This window comes from Stegastes partitus, unplaced genomic scaffold (genome assembly GCF_000690725.1).
Source record: "Stegastes partitus isolate 25-593 unplaced genomic scaffold, Stegastes_partitus-1.0.2 Scaffold350, whole genome shotgun sequence".
Taxonomy (NCBI): domain Eukaryota; kingdom Metazoa; phylum Chordata; class Actinopteri; family Pomacentridae; genus Stegastes; species Stegastes partitus.
This window is the reverse complement of record NW_007578081.1, coordinates 325943-344259: the sequence shown is the minus strand read 5'-3', so window position 1 is coordinate 344259 and position 18317 is coordinate 325943. Positions and strand designations below refer to the sequence as shown.

The 18317-nt window shown below is 41.5% G+C and overlaps 1 protein-coding gene across 1 annotated transcript; it reads right to left on the bottom strand.

Moving 5' to 3' along the window:
- Positions 1 to 225: 225 nt before the first annotated feature.
- ccdc138 (coiled-coil domain containing 138) lies at positions 226 to 18056 on the bottom strand. The gene is made up of 15 exons (XM_008284185.1): positions 18021 to 18056; positions 17716 to 17755; positions 16593 to 16709; positions 16420 to 16506; positions 16064 to 16227; positions 15732 to 15869; positions 15217 to 15336; positions 14538 to 14615; positions 14177 to 14299; positions 13343 to 13495; positions 13068 to 13184; positions 11093 to 11303; positions 6022 to 6195; positions 2040 to 2178; positions 226 to 782 (listed from the first exon to the last, which is right to left on the bottom strand). Exons 1-15 carry the CDS (start codon positions 18054 to 18056, stop codon positions 656 to 658), a joined length of 1824 nt encoding a protein of 607 aa, XP_008282407.1. The 3' UTR covers positions 226 to 655.
- Between the last annotated feature and the right edge of the window lie 261 nt (positions 18057 to 18317).

Here is an 18317-nt window from a genome sequence, read left to right as displayed (position 1 = left end):
AGACCAGCGCAAGCACGATCCGAGCGGTTTTCAACAAGTACATTTTAAATATCAGCTCTAATTGTTCCAGTCCGTCCAATCTCCTCCATCAACCAACACCAGTGTGTCCCATACTGAGACCATTACTCCCATCAACCCACCCATGCTCTGGAATAAATAAATAAGACATGTTTATAAAAAACATATGGACTTCAGCATTTCATATGCCATCCAAACTTCATGTACTTCAGTTCTTTCTGTTTATTGCCATTAAAACTTTCACAGTCACAACCTCTCGCAAGCGTGATACTCTGATAGTTTTTTTTCTTTTAAAGGGGGTTTCATGAAAGAAAAAGACATCAGATTAGCATTTTAGAACAAAAACAGTACGGGTCGCCAAGTGCAAAACACACACACAGCCTTAAAACAGCACTTCTGACAGACGAAAGAACTTCAAAAACACATCGGTGTTAAATATGTCCGCAGATGTCATGTGAGGTAGAGGAGGAATCGAGCTGCTGCTTTCGCGTATGGTCAATAACTGCAGCTTGAACACACATTAGAAGAGGAGGCAAAGTGTTGAAGTTGTAAAATAGAGGGAATGTCATCCTGAATAAGAAGTCTAAGCTTTGACAGAAACCTTGAATGTACCATGAGGCAGAGAAACACGTGTGTGTTATCTAAGGTTGTGAAGGATGGATCGGAGGTTGAGGCAGAGGAACGTGTGTGCCGGGTCGGTGTTGTGATGCAGCTCTTGTATCTGGTGTCGGAGGGAGGAGAGCTCAAACAGACGACGGTTCCTCCTGGACAAAATTATTTAAATAAAAACAAAATCACGAGTCAGTCAAAAGACATTCAATGAAACTGTGTCAGTGAGACCTTCAGTGCTGCACCAGTGTACCATGACTATACAAATAATCCTCTCTGGCTGGGTAAATACTGCCTGGATGGACAGGCCTAAACAAAAGTGGTACCTGCTAATTAGAATACCTTTCAGTGTTGGTCACCGAGTACCAAACAATGATTAGAGTGTGTGTTTAAAACCACTTAAAGGTAAGCTAGGCAGGAATTGTTGGTGACTGCTTGTTTAGATTATTTTGTCTTCATCACCAGATTCATCCTTATTCTAGATCACTTGGTGTTTTGTCTTGTTATACCTGCATTTTTTCAAGGTTGTGTCATTTTTATAGCTGTTCACAGTCTAGCATGTGGCTGCTACCTTTCTGATAGTGGGTCACTGAAAACATTCTTGACCAGCTTGCATCCAGAAAATAAACTACTAACACATTACTACACCTCTATAGATACGGTAAATAAGGAAAAGTCATGGATCAACAGAGTTATATGGATCCATTGTCAGGGAATCATGGATGTTGAAATATTTGATATTAAGAACCACAAAAAAAGCCTTTTTTTCTGGGAAACAAACTGCAGGCTTTGTGTGATTTCCCGTGCATAAAATTGACCAGAAGTCTAAAGTTGAACATTTGAACAGATCACGATCGTCTCAGATAATATATTTATATGTCCCTGACCTCCAGGATCACAGATGCAAACACAGAGTTGTGCAAGGAGAAACATTACATAAGTTGTGGCAGAAATTCAAAGTTACTTATGGAGACTGTTTTCTAATGAACTCCCATCATCTGCTCAGTATTCTCTACAAATTTGACCTGACGGACTGACCAATATTTCCATCCCAGACTGTTGCATTGATAAAACGTTGTGTGAAGGTGTGTAGTCAACATAACTTCAGCACACACACACACAAAGGATCTAATAAATATAAAACTGCCACATCTAGAAATTATATGATTTAAACCTTCCTTTGGTTTCCAGAATGTTCCTCTTTCCAGCACTTCAGAGTCGGTTTATGTCTGGACTCAGGTTGAGTCTTAGACAGATAACGATCAGTCTGCACAGACACAAAAGGACTGACACGAGTGCGCAGCTACAGGTTGCATATGTCTGAGCATGCAGGCAGTTACGACCCAGGATCACGGATGTGTTACTCTTTGTTTAACATGTGATATTATGAACATCGAGATCACAGTGTCTACCTGATGCCGGAGAGCTTCTGCAGGAGGATGGAGAGCTTCTCCAGCGATGGCAGCTCCAGTCGAGGGTTTTTAAGGAGCTGAGAAGCTGCTCTGAAAAACTCCTCGCAGCTACATGCCTCCAGAAAGGAATTTAAGTAGCCTAACAAGCATACAAAAACAAGCAGAGAGCAGGGTATTATCAAAGCAATTCAGCTAATCAACAACACATTGTCTTCAATGTTAAAACTTCTGAAGAGACGGAAATTATCTTCTTCATTCTGCCATGCTTTTTAGATTTACATAGGAATGAAAACTACATGGACGCACAAACAAACCATGAAAACACTTTAACGATCAAACTGAGACAGGGACGCAGATGCCGGTCAGAGTGGCTCTACGATGATTGTGTTTGGAAGAGCTTCCATATTGTCACTGTTAACTTTGACCTTGCCATCATCAAACCATAACCTCAAACACACACACACACACACACACAGGGAGATGAAACAGAGAAAGGACAGCACACAGATGGGAGCTGCACATTTTTTAAATTAATAACAGCAAAAGTTGACCTTACGAAGTCCTAAAATGAAGTTGGTTCCTTGTTAACAAACATTTGTTTCTGCTCAAGTCGCATTCCTGCTCCTTCAAAAAGTAACTCTCCGCTGTCTTAAACCACGCATGCAAGGGAGGGAATACAATCTTCACAACAGAGGGACTTTTTTTTGGCCGGCGAAGCAGCTCCACTGGCATCAAATCACAGCAGAAGATTGGACGAGGAAGAATAGGATCAGGTTTAGATAAGAAAGGACAAGATGGATAGAATCTGACAAAACGAGAAAGATGGACCAAGAAATAGTCGTTTGGCAGGTTATTTTTCAGCATCATCTCCCCTAAAGGTTATAATGGATAGCAAACATTACTGACATTATCTTGAACAATTACATTCAATTTTTACAGTCTTTATAGCTCATTTTACACATTTCACACTCCGCATTTTGAAACTAATTCTTCCTGACGTTTAGTGAAATGTCTGCTGATAACGGCTGCACAGTTCGGCTGTCAGCGAAACTCTGTAGCTAAACTAGATCCCTCAGTCCAACAGAGATGTGCGCTGGTAAGAGGTGAAGGGCAGCAGGTAATTATTATTTTAATTAAGACTTATTAGTCGATGGATTTTTTGAGGGAGTGATAAATAATTTCAATGAAGACAGACACAGTAAATCCTCAGGTGGAAGCAGCACATTGGGCATTTTGTAATCAGTTAACGATTCATTTACAAGCGATTGGTTTTCTGTCAAAGCGTCGATATCTTGTTCTGTTTCCACAAATGTTGGCAGCCTGCTCTCCCACACTGTCAAGTCCTCTGACGGGCCTTCTAAACATGTGCCACATTCTACACATACGTAGCTGTATGGACGCATGAACACACGCAGTAACACAAACACATTCCTCACGGGTTCGACAGCTCACAACATCGAATCGTAAGAAATGAGGTGAAAAATCCGCCTTTCAAGTAATTTACACAGGTCAGGGTGAACGCCATAAAAACATAACGACAAACACATGGGACGAACACAAACACACACAACCGAGTGAGTCAAAGTGACCATGCAAGTTAAATATACAGTATGAAGTAGTTTGGCAGTTAACGTACCCACGGTTTACCAGAAATCAGATCATTCTAGTTAAACCTTGTTAGCGGTGTGTTTCGTTACGCCGCCTTCATTTGAAGCACAAATGCAGCGTTCACGTGGTGCGTTGTGTAACTGGTCGAGTATGTGGCTGAACTTTATACAAGCAGTCAAGCTGTGGCAGTTTGACCACAGATGTCCTACGTGTGCATACGTGTGTTTTGTGTACAAGTAGACCTTTGTTTTGTTTTATTGGAAACCTTCAGGTGTAAAACGTTCCCCCCCCCTCTTCCTCAAACCTTTTCCATCTCCCCTCATTACTGCTTGTAAAACACAATAATTAGAAAGTCTCACTAGACTTACAGTCCCCTTGAAACGCACAAATGCGCACACACACACATTAAATGCCCCAGTCAATTTTGCCATATGGTTCTGCTGTGTATTAGCATACAGCAGTTAAAATGATACGGCTCATAACCCTGGTGAACCCACTCTTCCATGGAAACACATTGCAGCTGTTATCTCGTCCACCTCCGCCGAGTCTTTTCGTCTTTCCGTAAAGCAGTCAAGGGGTCGCGGAGGTCTGAGGTTTTATGACCGCAGCTTCCAAATCTATCGCCTGACCTTTGCTTTTGATTGATGCGAGCTCCGACAAACCATTACTTTCTCACATGTGGTTTTTATGTGGAGATGATATGGAGTGATACAGCAGGAGGAGCTGGTATAAATCAAAGTAAATAGTGATAGCCAGGACAGTCTATAAATCTGGCCTAGGAAAGTGATTGCAGCAGTTACGTCAATCACAAACTATTTTTCAAGCAAAGTGAGTTGTGCAACTTTTAAACTGTATCACAAATGCGGTATTGTGGCTAGCTGGATTAAATTATGCTTGTCCCATACGTTAATGTTCATCCACCATTGCACCAAAAGCTGCTCCAACAGTGTAGCGCTGCCGACTCCAGAAGAGCGCGATATGTTTACAATTTCAGTATCTCGGTGCAGCAATACGTGATCAGTTTAACGATTGTTTTTCTTTCCGACTTCTTAAACTGTGACAGCATGCTTTTCTTTATTTCTAAATTAGTAGCTTACTGTTCTTAGGGTGATTATCTCGGCCAAAATTGTCGTGGCAAACACTATGATTTCAACATTTGGGTAAAGGAGATGGAAACAGTTCTGAAGCACTCTATTTGACAAAGGAATGATGTGACAGAAAGGTATAATTAAGTTTCTCGTGTTGTTTCCTTCGATTCCTTCGACTAAACCCTGTTATTTGCTCACTAAAAATTTGGTTTCTAATAGATGCATGTACATTTACCAGAATTAACATATATTTGTTTAGAGCCTCATACAAACTTCAATTACAGGAGAAACATTTCTATCTTTAGACCAAGATATATGTTTTTTGACATTTTGCATTTTTTGGTTGGAAAGAACTAGTTTCTAAGACACAAACTGATGAAAGCAAACTGAGAGACAGGGTGTCAGTATTATCCTAAAAGCATCCGACATATTGACTTAGTGACTTTGTCCTTTCAACTGAAGTTGAATATTTAGTTTATATATTACACAGCTGGGGCTGCAAGGTGACGCAGTTGGTAGCACTGTTGCCTCGCAGCAAGAAGGTTGCCGGTTTGTGTCCCAGTGAGGACACCCGGGATCTTTCTGCGTTTCTTTTCTCCCCGTGCAGCGTGGGTTCTCTCCGGGTTCTCCGGCTTCCTCCCACAGTCCAGAAACATGTTGAGGTTAATTGGTGATTGTAAATTGTTCGTAGGTGTGAATGTGAGTGTGCTTGGTTGTCTGTCTCTAAGTGTAGCCCTGTGATAGACTGGTTACCTGTCCAGGTGAACCTGCCTTCACCCTAAGTCAGCTGGGATAGACTCCAGCCCCCCCACGACCCTGGTGAGGATTAAGCGGTGTATAGATAATGGATGGATGAATTACACAGCTCCCTTTTGTAAAGACTTGTGTGGAATTTGGAGGTCCCAGGTTTGCTGGCTTTAGCCAAGCTATAATTTGCATAATTTCCACTACAGTCATGCTGCTGTGGTCCTGCAGGCAAACCTGTGGGATGCTTTTATCATGAGGATATAGAGAATGCAATGTTTAAGTCACCAAGCTAGCTGCACTTCATTAGTGGTGCCATTCTTCAGTCACATTCCGTGCTATTTGGTCAGAAGATCAGCTCTAATATTGCAGGGAGGAATAGTACAAACAGAGACAGCCACAGGCTCTTACTGTAAACAACTTACTGTAAACCTTACATTGCTGTGGGGTGCAGTGGAAAAACCATTACCACAACTCTTTCTGGGAAAAAAAAAACCCTAATAGGCATCTGAATGTGTTTATTAAAAAACATGCGTACTTACGGGACTGCTCGCAGAGCCGCATCAGGACGTCTATCGGTGTGTCGAGCCCTGTGCGACCGGCCCGGAGCGTTGTCAGCAGCACATGCAGGCCTCCGTAGTGGATGAACAGGCCTCGACTGTCTTCACACATCAGTTCAGTCCGGAGATTCTCCAGCGCTTGGGCCAGCACATCCACTGCAAACAGGAGAGAGACACACACACACACAATCAAAAACACTTGAGCTTGTTTTGAAATGCGTGTGTGCGTCATTTCAGTCTGACATGAACATTTTAGCCTTTAGTGTTTTTTAGCCAAGCCATAAATAAGGATAGGACTAAGCAGTAAATTATGTCATTTTATATTAGAAGCAATTGTAGAGGCAAGTGTCATCTTTGTACTGCAGGTACAATCAGGTCCATAAATATCTGGACAGTGATTGTGTAATTTTGCCCCTGCTTTCTGTGGCTGTTCATCAACAATCCACGACAATATGTGATCCAAAGAGGTGTCGATGCAAGCGAAAGAAGTCCATCACGAGGCCAAAAAAAACCAAAACAGACCTATCGGAGAGAAAGCAGGAACTTTAGGAGAGGCCAAATCAAAAGTATGGCACATTCTTAAAAAGAAGGAATTCAATAGTGAACTCTGTAACACCAGAAGACCTGGAAACCCACAGAAGATAACCAAAGTGGATAAAGACAGAATTCTGTCCTTTGTGGAAAAAAAAAATCCTTTTGCCAAGTCAAGAGCACACTCGAGGAGGTAGGCGTTTCCTTTTTAAAGTCTACAATCAAGAGACACCTTCGTTAACGTAAACAGGCTTTTCCTAAAGATGCACATCACTGGTGAGACTCAACAACAGAAAGGCCAGTCTGGACTTAGATAGAAAACATCTAAAAAAGTCTGATGAGTTCTGCAGCAGTCTTCAGATGGATGAAACTAAGACGAACTTGTACAGGAATGATGGAAAGAGAAGAGCATGGAGAAGGAATTAAGGGATCGTGATCCAAAGCATATCACATCATCCGTCAGCACAGTGGAGACAGTGTCATGGCATGAGCACGTATGGCTGCGACTGGAACTCGGTCACTGGTGTCTATTGATAATGTGACCGCTGACAAAAGCAGCAGAATGAATCCTGCCACGTATAGAACTATCATGCAAATGCTATAAAACTGGGCTTCACTGTACAGCTGGACAATGACCCAAAGCATGCTGCAAAGACGACCCAAGAGCTTCTTAAAGCAAAGAAAATGGAACGTTACTAAATTGCATTCACCTGTTTTCAACCCAGTTAAGCTGCTTTTCACAAACCGAAGACAAAACCGAAGGCAGAAAGAACCACAAACAAGCAGCAACTGAAGGCGGCTGCACTAAAGGACTGGCACAACATCTGAAGGAAGGAAGCTCAGCATTTGGTGACGTCCATGGGTTCCAGACTTCAGGCCATCGACTTCAAACAGTTCAATGCAAGTAATAAAAATAATCCTTGTATTTCTAATTATGCTAGTTTGTCTGATTATTTTTGAGCCTGTGAAAAGGGAGAAAAACTGTCTGTAATACCTGAATGTTTAATTCAAGATTTTTAAGCTTTTTTTTTTTTTTTTTTTAAATAAAGCTTCGGTCACATCTTGATTGATTCACTTCAAATTCATTGTGGAAGCAAAATGCACAAAACCCTTTGTCACTACTGATAACCATGACTGTACACATTTTTAGTCGCGTATTACCTGTTAAGCTACAGGATAGTACTCATCCACATACCCTCTCCCATCTTGTTCCTCCATCACACTCGCCTCCACTCCGCTTTGGTCATAACTCCTGTCATTTCTCTGCAGTCTTCTTTTCAAGTAACATATTTTCAAATGCCCAAAAGGGCTGGATTTCTATCTGATGTGATAAAAGCTTTTTTTAGTTTTTGGACTGAGTTTGGTGAGCTGCACCTCAGAATGGTGCCCGTTATGTGTTTAAAAAAAAAAAAAACTTGGGGGAAGAAACATCTCTCCATTATACTCAATTTGGTTTCATGTCAATCTGAAGAAAGGAAGAAAGCAAAGCTGGTAAGCAGATTGACAGAAAATAGTCTATATAGACATACCAAGGGAGCCCTGGAGCATTACAAGCAGATGGAAGGTCATTTTAGAAGAGAGGTTCATAAAATATGTCAGGATATGTAGGCTGAACCCAATGAGTGCACTAGGATTTATAGTGTGGGAGGACAAGGATCTTCTTGCCCTTTTCAAATATGTGCATCAGAGCAAACTTAAGAACCTAAAGGCATGCTGGCAGGTTTTTTTGGCTATAAGCTTTATTGTAAAGAAAACCCAGTTATGAGTTAGATGGTATAATAGTGGCTGCTATATCAAGATAATTTTATTGCCAGCGTCCTGATGTTTAGCAAGAAATCACTACCATGTTTGCAGTCTTACTTAGGATTTGTTCAGGAACCTACATGATTGTTCATATTTAATAGCAACACATCAATCAGTGGACATTTTAGTTAAGATCAAACGGCTGTACCGCCCAACCTTTGAACCACACAGAAACATGTATAAGTTCTGTGAAGCTGAGCTGACTAATGCATCCCAAACCACACATAGCCAAAGTACACACAAAGGTCAGTGAAATACAACGTAGTTCAGTTTTAGTTGTCTCTCCTCAGTACTCCAACTACCACAGGTGGGACAAACTCAATATTTTTCAAGTCACACATAAGTCTATCTGGATTTTAAGGGATTAGTCAAGTCCTGCATCAAGATCAGCAAGTCTGCAGTTAAATCCAAGTCTTGTGTTTTGTGTTTTAAGTCCTTAACTACTAACAAATACAGTATATTGTTGTAGTGCAGACGCAAGGAAAGCTTGATTTTGAATGCAACTGAAAGCAAAATATTCATCTCTTATTAAGGGCTGCAAGGTGACCGGTGGTTAGCACCGTCGCCTCACAGCAAGAAGGCTGCCGGTTCGCGTCCTGGTGAGGACCCCCAGGATCTTTCTGCGTGGAGTCTCCATGTTCTCCCTGTGCAGCGTGGGTTCTCTCCGGGTTCTCCGGCTTCCTCCCCAAAAACATGCTGAGGTTAATTGGTGATTCTAAATTGTCCGTAGGTGTGAATGTGAGTGTGCTTGGTTGTCTGTCTCTAAGTGTAGCCCTGTGATAGACTGGTTACCTGTCCAGGTGAACCTGCCTTCACCCTGAGTTAGCTGGGATAGACTCCAGCCCCCCTTGACCCTAGTGAAGATGAAGCGGTGTATAGAGAGATAGATCCCTTATTAAATCCATTTGTTTTAATATTTCACCATTTGTGACAGTAATTAAATGGGGCCTGCACATTATAACACTGAATGTATTTAAAATAATAACATGAAATATCTGATGATTCATATTTTCTGTTCAGTCACATATCAGCAACCTACAGCCCCTCTATGTGAAGCCCCTACACTCATGCACCAGCAGGTAAAGAGTCACCTGCAGGTAGGACACCTGTGTAGTTGACGGTTATTCTATAGTGAGGTATCTTTAGGTGAAGTTTAATATTTACAGTTTTCCGTCATCTTGAGCAGACCCTGTTCTTTGTGGAGTCATTGTAGGAATTTGTGTAGCTGGTGAATTAGATCTGACAAAAAATTGGAGAAATTTTCTCACTTCACACTTCCCTCTTGCTTGGTTTAATGTTTGTTGGCTGTGTTTTATCAGTGTGTAGACTTTTACCGAATCTGTCAGAACCACAGGCTGCTGCAGTGTTTTTGACTGAAGGCCCATCTTGGCGCTGCTATTTCTTTAATACGTCACAGAAAAGTTTAGATTTTCGATGCAGCTTCTTTTGATTGTAGTAGGGTGTTAGCGTTTAGAGTAGAGACAGGATGACATTTAAAGATTATGTGTTTGACTGTTTTGCTGAGAGGTAAAAAAAAAAAAAAAACACTGACAGTTTGAGGTGTGTCTTTCTTGACTATCTTGTTCTGTCTGTTACACCTGTAGTTTGTTTTTTTGACCACATATGTTGGTCATCAATAGCTGGCCTGTCCTGGAGCCCAGTAAACATTATCGTAGTTAGGCCTTAGGTCCCATGTTAGAAAATAAATAGGAGGTGTAATAAATGAATGGATGAGAATATAAGTAAGATAACAGTTTAACATTAGCGTAGGTCATCTGCTTTCAATAGACAAGAACTAAATCAACAACTAACAGAACACTTCTCTTGTACGGCTCCATAAAAAGACCACCAACATGGTAGCCCACAACCCATGATGCAACAGTTCCTGTAAAAGGACTTAACAGTACTGAAATAACACGTATTAGCTAACAGTAATTGGCTAGTCATCCAAAAAAAGGACAGTTTCCAGCTTGGCATTCATGGCTAAAGGGAGTGGCGTGTCTCTACCATGGACTGCATAAAAGAGTCACTCTCACACCAACCACTGGCTCATGAACTACTGATTAGCAGCACTGAGTTTGGCATTTCGGTCGCTGCCATTTTGGATTTCTGGAGCCAGAAGTGATAAGTTAGGGGTGGATGTGACTGAGAACCTATGAACACTATGTATGCCTATATGGTAGTGACAGACACGCTCTCAACTGTAACCCGTCTTTATCGTCTATTTAACTCTAACTGGGACCAAAATTCACAAAACAAACAGCACGCTACATAGAAGAAGACTTGAAACTTGCAACTGAGACCATAAACCCTTTAGGAAAGGATTTACTGAGGTAATAAATCAAGTGAGAAGTAGGATCGTAGACTTAAATACAATCAGAAGTCTTTTTTTTTTTTTTTTTTAAACCAGTGGCGTTACCCCCTACTGGCTGCAATCCTATCTGCTCGTCTCCCAGTCTGTTCTGCCTGTTGCCTAATTCATGACTGGCCTCTAGTGGCGTGGTTTGTGCACGGCAATGCATTCACGGAGTCTTTCTGTGTCCGATTATCACAAACAGAGCTTATCTCGGTGACAGTGAAGATCAGACTTTTGAGATTCTAAATACCATCTTAATACTACGATACCACCGACCCTACTATCCATGGATCTACTTTATTTATTTACATTTATCAAATATAATGTCAAAGATACAGTCTGTACATGTGTTGTCAATAATACCTTGTGTGATGGTGCGTAGGATGATGAGGGTGGAAAGAACACGTGTGTGAGGACAAGGGCTCTGGTAAAGGGGCCAACTCCTGAAGGGTCCAGGTGTGTCAGCGCAGGACTCGGGCAGGTCTGGATCTACGGACCTCGGTGCTGTTGACTGGGCTGCGGGCTTCGACACCTCCTCCCCTATCCGCCGCAGAGTGGCAGACAACGGTACATGCTGTACAAAACACACAGAAACAAAAACTTTGATGCACTGGTCAAAGCAAAAAGTCATTAGCTGCACCTGTACTCAGTTACTATTGTTATATAACTGTCAGAAATAGGAATGATATGCCGACAATGATCTTCGTCAAACATCAGTGTATAAAACATGAGGTCAGCCTGACAGGAAGCCAGAAGGCTTCTTCTATGACTTCTCCAAATAACTGATGGAGCCAATAAATCAGTGCAGTAAACTACAGCTACTATCCAAGATTTATGCATTCCCAAACCAATGGAGAGCTGGTGGTTTTTAGACTCACTAGATTCCACTTTTCATCTACCACTCCAATTCCCCAAAGTCTCCAGCGGTTCACTAACGATCCTTCACTGTAGGTCATCTCCCTTCCTCCATTTATGCACTGTGGTCCAGTGCTGGTTGGTTTTCATCTTAAACATGAACACATATTGCAGCAATAAGGGAGCATGTGATTCCAGTTGAACATCAAGCATTTCACTGAGCAGATATGACATAACCTGACAAACAAACATGAAGGGGCCAGGCTCCCTTCAGCGGGCCTGAGGAAGAGGACTGAAGCATGGGAGATGGAGGCAGTGGATATGAAAAAAGAGGCCTGGGGCAATGGGTGAAGGCTAAAACTTAGCCAATGGCTGGGAAGGTTTAACAATGAGCAGGAGGTCAGGCTCAAGGAGTGGAAGCTGGTATTAGGTCTTCATCATGGTATGAAGAGGGCAGTCTTTGCCTATGAAGTGGGAAACAGCTAAAAAATGTTTCATCTGTCACGTCTTCAACCAGCACAGAGGTTGTTACGGAGGACTCTCGAGGGGCTCGTGGCTATGTGGCCAAATAAGTGAGAAGGACACACATCCTTATCAAAGTCGAGATGTTGTTCAGCACACAGAGACAGGCGGGGGCCTTTTGAAAACCAAGCTTCTCATTTGAACACAAGATTGAACTCGACAGGACCTCCAAACATTAAAGGCTGCCATGTTGTGCCGGGAGATGTGGCAATAAAGTGGATATCCCCCACTTCAAGTGAATGTGTACTTGTGAAGTGTAGATATGTGTTAAAAGAAAACTGTGCCGTGTTAGTATTCTGCGGCATGTTGTTGTAAAAGGGAACTTTCTGTTTGTAGAATAACACTCCTCTGCTCCTCTTGCTCTTGTAAGGTCACACATGAATAATGAGGGAAGGTGCAGGCCGCCTGCATCTTGTTATAGACAACTATATATTGTTAACAAAGCGGATGGATGCTGCTGAAAAGCTTACTTATCCAAAACTCTTTTTTTTTTTTACTAACAAACTGGCTTTCTGTTTGATTTACGCTCCTTCTGGCAGCCATGTGGGAGATCTGAAGCTTTCAAACAAGAGCATACCTCATAAATTATAAAAATGGGTTTGGTCTCAATATCGATACAAAAAAATGTTATCAATAACAATAAGATCAGTTGAAGAAAAAAAACGTAGTAGTTATTTTGATTATGAAGCTCAGGTGATGTGGTTTAACTAGTCACTAAAAGAGACCAACAAACAGAATAGTGACGGAGCAACCATTTTGTTTTAGCGATTTCTTTCAACAAAAGCTTGACTAACGAGGACATTTCTTAAACGTCAAACATATTGCTGTTGGATTAGCCACAACTTCAACTATTGCTTCTGGTGACAGAATCGCTAACACCCCACATTCTCCACTTCCATCGATGTTATTCAGTAAATACATCTAAAACTACTTACTTCAACAAAACCGATGTAGTTTTTACCTGTTTGCTGTCATCCAAGTGTCTCACAGCCCAGTGAATGAGGCGGAGAAGGTTGCGCAGAAGGTTGGGTTCTGACAAAGGAGCGTGATGAAGCTGATCTGCTAACAATGGCAGCACCTACGGAAACAAAGATAATCTGTGACTACAATTCCCGTCAAATGTTGTTAATGTCTCATCGTCTGTTGCTCTTTTGTGGTTGTGACACCAAACTGTGTGTTGGAATGCAGCCGTAATGAAATCCAAACATCAGCGTGATGCTACGCTGAACATGTCACCTTGAGACATCTCTCACTGAGCACAACCTCCCGAGGCAGGCGCTGGTCGACGCCGTTCGGTTCCTTTCCTGCTACTGATGAGAACATCTGTCCATCAAGTACCCAGTCCAGTAGAAGGGCCAGGAGCTTTGGCGGTGTGGGACTTGAGCTGCCCTGAAGGGAGAAGGGTAAAACAAAAACAAAAAAAAACCTAAGGGTTCGGTCATGTTGTGCAAGTAGTAACCTGCAACTGACTTTGTAAAAAGAAAAAAAAATGGTGACTGTAGTTAAAGCTGTTTGTTTGTTGGACTTCTACCAATGGTCAAGTTCACATTGTGATCTGAGTTATTGAACAAGCACACATGAAGTCACACCAATGGCATTCAGAGCTGTACCTGTGGAGATATATTTTGGGAAAAGGTATATAAACATCAAGACTGTGATTTAGGGCGTCTTAAAATGATTTAACAGTCAAAAGAGCAGTAAAAAAAAAAATAAAAAAAGTTTGACTCAACCTTCTCTAAATAGAGAAAGAAAATTCCTTGACAAGACAAGTGCAGCTGCATCCAGCACAGCACATTCATCTTCATCAACAAGTGTGATGATAACTTCACAAAATCACAAACTATGATTTATCATGTCAGTTGGCAGAACGAGTGTGGTTTGTGGAGAAGGACGGTTGTGCTGCTTCCAGTCTGGATATGTGTAAATCAGAATGTTAGTGTTTATCTAACCATGCTAAATTACATGCTTTTTTTTTCTCCAGTAAACACATTAACAATAAATTAAGTAACGCAGTCGTAATTACAGCAAATGTACAAATCCTGGTAAAGACACACAGAGTTGTTGATGTACCTTCTCACTGGGTTTTCCAGCAGCAGCAGCAGTTTTCTCCTTTTTGTGTGGTTTAATACATTCTGTACTCTTTGCGCTTTCTTTCTGATGGCCTCTCGACGCGACGCTTTGCTCGAACTTCCTCTAGATAAAATAACAAAATACGAAAAGGTAAATATCTGCTTTTCTATTCATCAAAGATAACAGATATTAAAAACGAACAACTTTGATGCAACAAAAAAACAACCACATTAAATAGTTGTTGCAGTGAGACGACCTCAGACAGCACTGAGACCATAATGGGATGGGAAAAGCTCACTTCAAACGTACTTTATTTTAATTATATCGAAAACTAGATGTGCTTGGAAACTTGTGTTTGTACCTGTAGGTTCTCAAGTCGAGCCTGCACCCTCTTTGACTGGCTCTCCAGCTTCTTATTCTGTTCACTGATCTCAATCACCTGTTGATTTAGGAAAAACAAAAATAGTAAACGCTAATCTGCTATGAAAACCAACTGGACATAAAATCTATTTTTTACGTCCATACATATGTATATATAAACCGGCCTCTTGGTTCCACTTTTGAAGCCACAAAACATGATCACTTTCCTGAAGTTTCCCCCCAAAAAAACACTTTAACCATCGAAGCAAGTGTAGAGTAAGTGATTCTAACTCATTGTGGTATTTTTCAGCTTCGAAATACAAGATAATTATGTTGTAGTGCCCCCATGTGGACCAAGACACTAACTGCGTAGTACGTCCCTGCATGACTCCACCCATGACATAGTGAAAATTTCTTCAGTCACTTTCTATGTTTTGGAAAAAGAAAATTCCAGTCAAGCATCAGCTTGTTCTTGGTACAGTGCAGATGCATATCAGAATAAGCTGCCATAGTCTTCATTTTGGATATTACATCCAAAGCTCATTATAAACAAACACTTCACAAACGGAACCGATATCATAACACCTGTGAGTTTAGACACTCATAAATATTAATAGTTAATATAATAAACATTTACCAAGTGTCAGCTGACACAAGCACCATCTTTAAACACTTCTAACCTGTTTCTTCATGTTGTCATTCAGCTGCTTGATGGTGTCGAAGCTGGATTTGAGCCTCTTGTTCTCTTTGCTCCTTTCTCGAAGAAGCTCCTGCAGCTGGCTCAGTTCCTGCTGGTGTTTCTAGTGAGACACGGTTATACATTCGTGCATAAAGAAAAATGTAGTCACACCAACAACTCTTCAACATCAGTATTCTTCAGTATTACATTGTGCTGAATTGAGTTTTCCATTTAATCCTATATTACACCGTCTGTGTCATTCTTCAACGCAAGGTCAGACGGTTCTGTGTGCATGAATAAAATCACATTAGTCTTGTTGGACCCACTCAGATAGTCTCAATATTTGATTTGGATTGCATCACAGGCTAACAATGAAAGGTTCAAAGATGAAAAACCTGAACATTGGCACATAGAATTTTTAGTAGACGTGTGGAAAGAGGGTGACCAAGACATGGTGAAAAACATGATCAGACATTCCTTGCGCTAAACATGATGGATGGTGCATGTGTGTCTGACCTCCTCTGTAGCCTGAATCTGAGCGTGGACCGTCTCCTCCAGCCCAGCCAGCCTCCCAAAAGCCTCTTCCTCCTGCTTCAGCCTCCTTTGTCGCTCAAGCAACTCCTTCTCCCACTGCTGCTGACTTTGTCGCTCTGCCTGAAATACACACAAAGACAAAAGTGAACTATTTAGAATCTATATCAAACCCAAACCAACCTCTGATTCTAAAACTTAAAACTACTAATCACAAAGACAAAAGCACCCCGAATACGTACAGCTCTGTAGGTAGGTAAACCTCTTTAAATATTCTCTGATTTCACTTTTTCTGTCAACTACTCTTCCTCTCTCACCTTTAGCTGTTTGTAGATTGTCATCATCTCTTGGTAAACCTTTGCTAGTACTAAGGAAGAGGAGTCACATGAAGCAGGGAAGTGGGGAGTCCAAGGCAACTCTCTGTCTCGCTCCGTTTCCTGGGACCCGGGACTGCCGTGCAGACAGGAGGGCAAGGTCACATCTGGATAAATGGAAGAAAATTAAAGCCCTAGTGCAGTTAATTAGGATCTTACTAAGGTATCGGGGGGGAAATGCTTATCTTAAATGAATATTTTTCCTCAGCATGTACAAACTCTATAATGATTTCAACTTCTGAGGTAAGGTGGCCGCTTGTTAAACCAGAAACACCGCTAAATGTGCTTTTCACACACACCTGTTTCTGTAAACAGCACCTGGGAGTCCTGAAGCGGGACCGCTGTAGAATCTGCACTCAGGTCTTTGTCACTGTCATTCAGACTGCGATCGGTGCTGAACCTGACAAAGACAACAACATGTATAACACTCAAAGCAAACATGCAAAACAGTACTCGGTCTTTGTGGTCACTTACGGGCCAGGATGGTTGGTAACTGCTGTGAAAAGCTCACGTAAGGCTTCGCTGTAGCATTTCAACTCTTTGCTTGGCTGTTTGGACCTGTGGGCCAAAACGCGCCTTTGTACTGCTTCTAAAAAAGTAAACAAAGTAATGTTAAGACTTCCATCCATCCATCCATTATCTATACACCACTTAGTCCTCACAAGGGTCATGGGGGGGTGGAGTCTATCCCAGCTGACTCAGGGTGAAGGCAGGTTCACTTGGACAGGTCGCTACACTTAGAGACAGACAATTTAGAATCACCAATTAAACTCAACATGTTGAGGAAGCCGGAGAACCCGGAGAGAACCCACGCTGCACGGGGAGAACATGCAAACTCTACGCAGAAAGATCCCGGGTGTCCTCACCGGGATGCGAACCAGCTTCTAGCTGCGAGGCAACGATGCTAACCACTGAGCCACCTTGCAGCCCATTTTAAGACTGTATTCATGTTAATAATTATCAGTTAAAATCAGATTTTACTTCATTTCTATAGCATCTTTTATAGACGAGATGCAACTCTGCACAGCACTGCAGTGAGACAATGATGTGAGACAATGATGTGAATCTTCTTCTTTGCATCAGCAAGTGCGAGTAGAGTTTAAACTTTAGGTGGAAAAATTATTTTAAGTAAAGTACTTTGATTGGCCGAGGGTTTTAAAAGCAGCAAAGTGTCCAGACTGGCACAAATGCATTTCTTTTATAAGTTCATTAAATAACAAGTGACAGAGGATTACATCTGAAGAAAAGGTTGTACGTACATTTAGTATGCAGGGGGTGTATTCACTTCTTTACACTTCATGAAACAAGGAGTCCAATCTTTATACAGCACATGACTGTATATAGCACTGTGTTAAAAAAGTTGCTTTTTGCTTGAATCATTTTTAAATGATAAAATCATTAGTGTGGTAACTCTGACTAATGCAGGGCTGTACAGCAGGTGAGGATACAGGATGTATGACCAATGACACGCTCCAGAGTGAATTATTAGCAGATATAAATAAGTGTGCATAATCTTGTGGACTTGCTAGAACCCAGCCGAGAGCCTTTGGGTATCTAGCTGCTCATAGACCCTGTGTGAGGTATAAAACACTCACCATCTCTGGTTCCTGAGCTCCTGTCTTCTGATGGTGGCAACTAAAAGACACAGCACAGTGATATTACTTCCTCTCGACAGTCAGTTGTCAGTAATTATTTGTCACTGTTGACTAGACAAAGCATTCACGACAACAACAACAAAGTGATTTCAACCAGCATTAGCAACGAAGATAAGCTAGCTTAGCATAACTTTATCAATATCAGTCACAGCGACAACGGACAGGTTTGTTAGCATTACTTAGTTACGAGGACGCTTTGCTACTCAAACTGAATGTGATACTTTATGCTGTCGTTGAACTCAAACCTTTTTCCTCCTCTCCAGGTGTTTCTGCTTCAGCATGTCCACTGTGTCCCTCACGTCGGTGTCCTTAAACTGTCAGTTCATATCCACAATAACTGTGACTAATATTTCTCGTTCGTTTCTGCGCTTTCAGCTACCGGTAGTGTCAATGTTCACAGAAAATAAAACAAACTTCCGGTTGAGGATTTAAAATAAAACGCCCCTTTAGTGTTACGGTTGTGAGAAGGAGCAACACAGCGATTATTCTGTTTGTTTTATTGTTAAAAGCGGTGTCTTTTTTAATTACAGTCTAATCGTGTT

What these genes read in the sequence shown, in the direction of transcription:
- ccdc138 (XM_008284185.1), bottom strand. Translation starts at nt 18,056, where the DNA reads ATGCTGAAGCAGAAACACCTGGAGAGGAGGAAAAAG. An exon ending in GAGCTCAGGAACCAGAGATG is followed by an intron (nt 16,710 to 17,715) that starts GTGAGTGTTTTA and finishes TTACTTTTTTAG; the next exon opens with AAGCAGTACAAAGGCGCGTT. An exon ending in TCAGTGAGAGATGTCTCAAG is followed by an intron (nt 13,185 to 13,342) that starts GTGACATGTTCA and finishes TTGTTTCCGTAG; the next exon opens with GTGCTGCCATTGTTAGCAGA.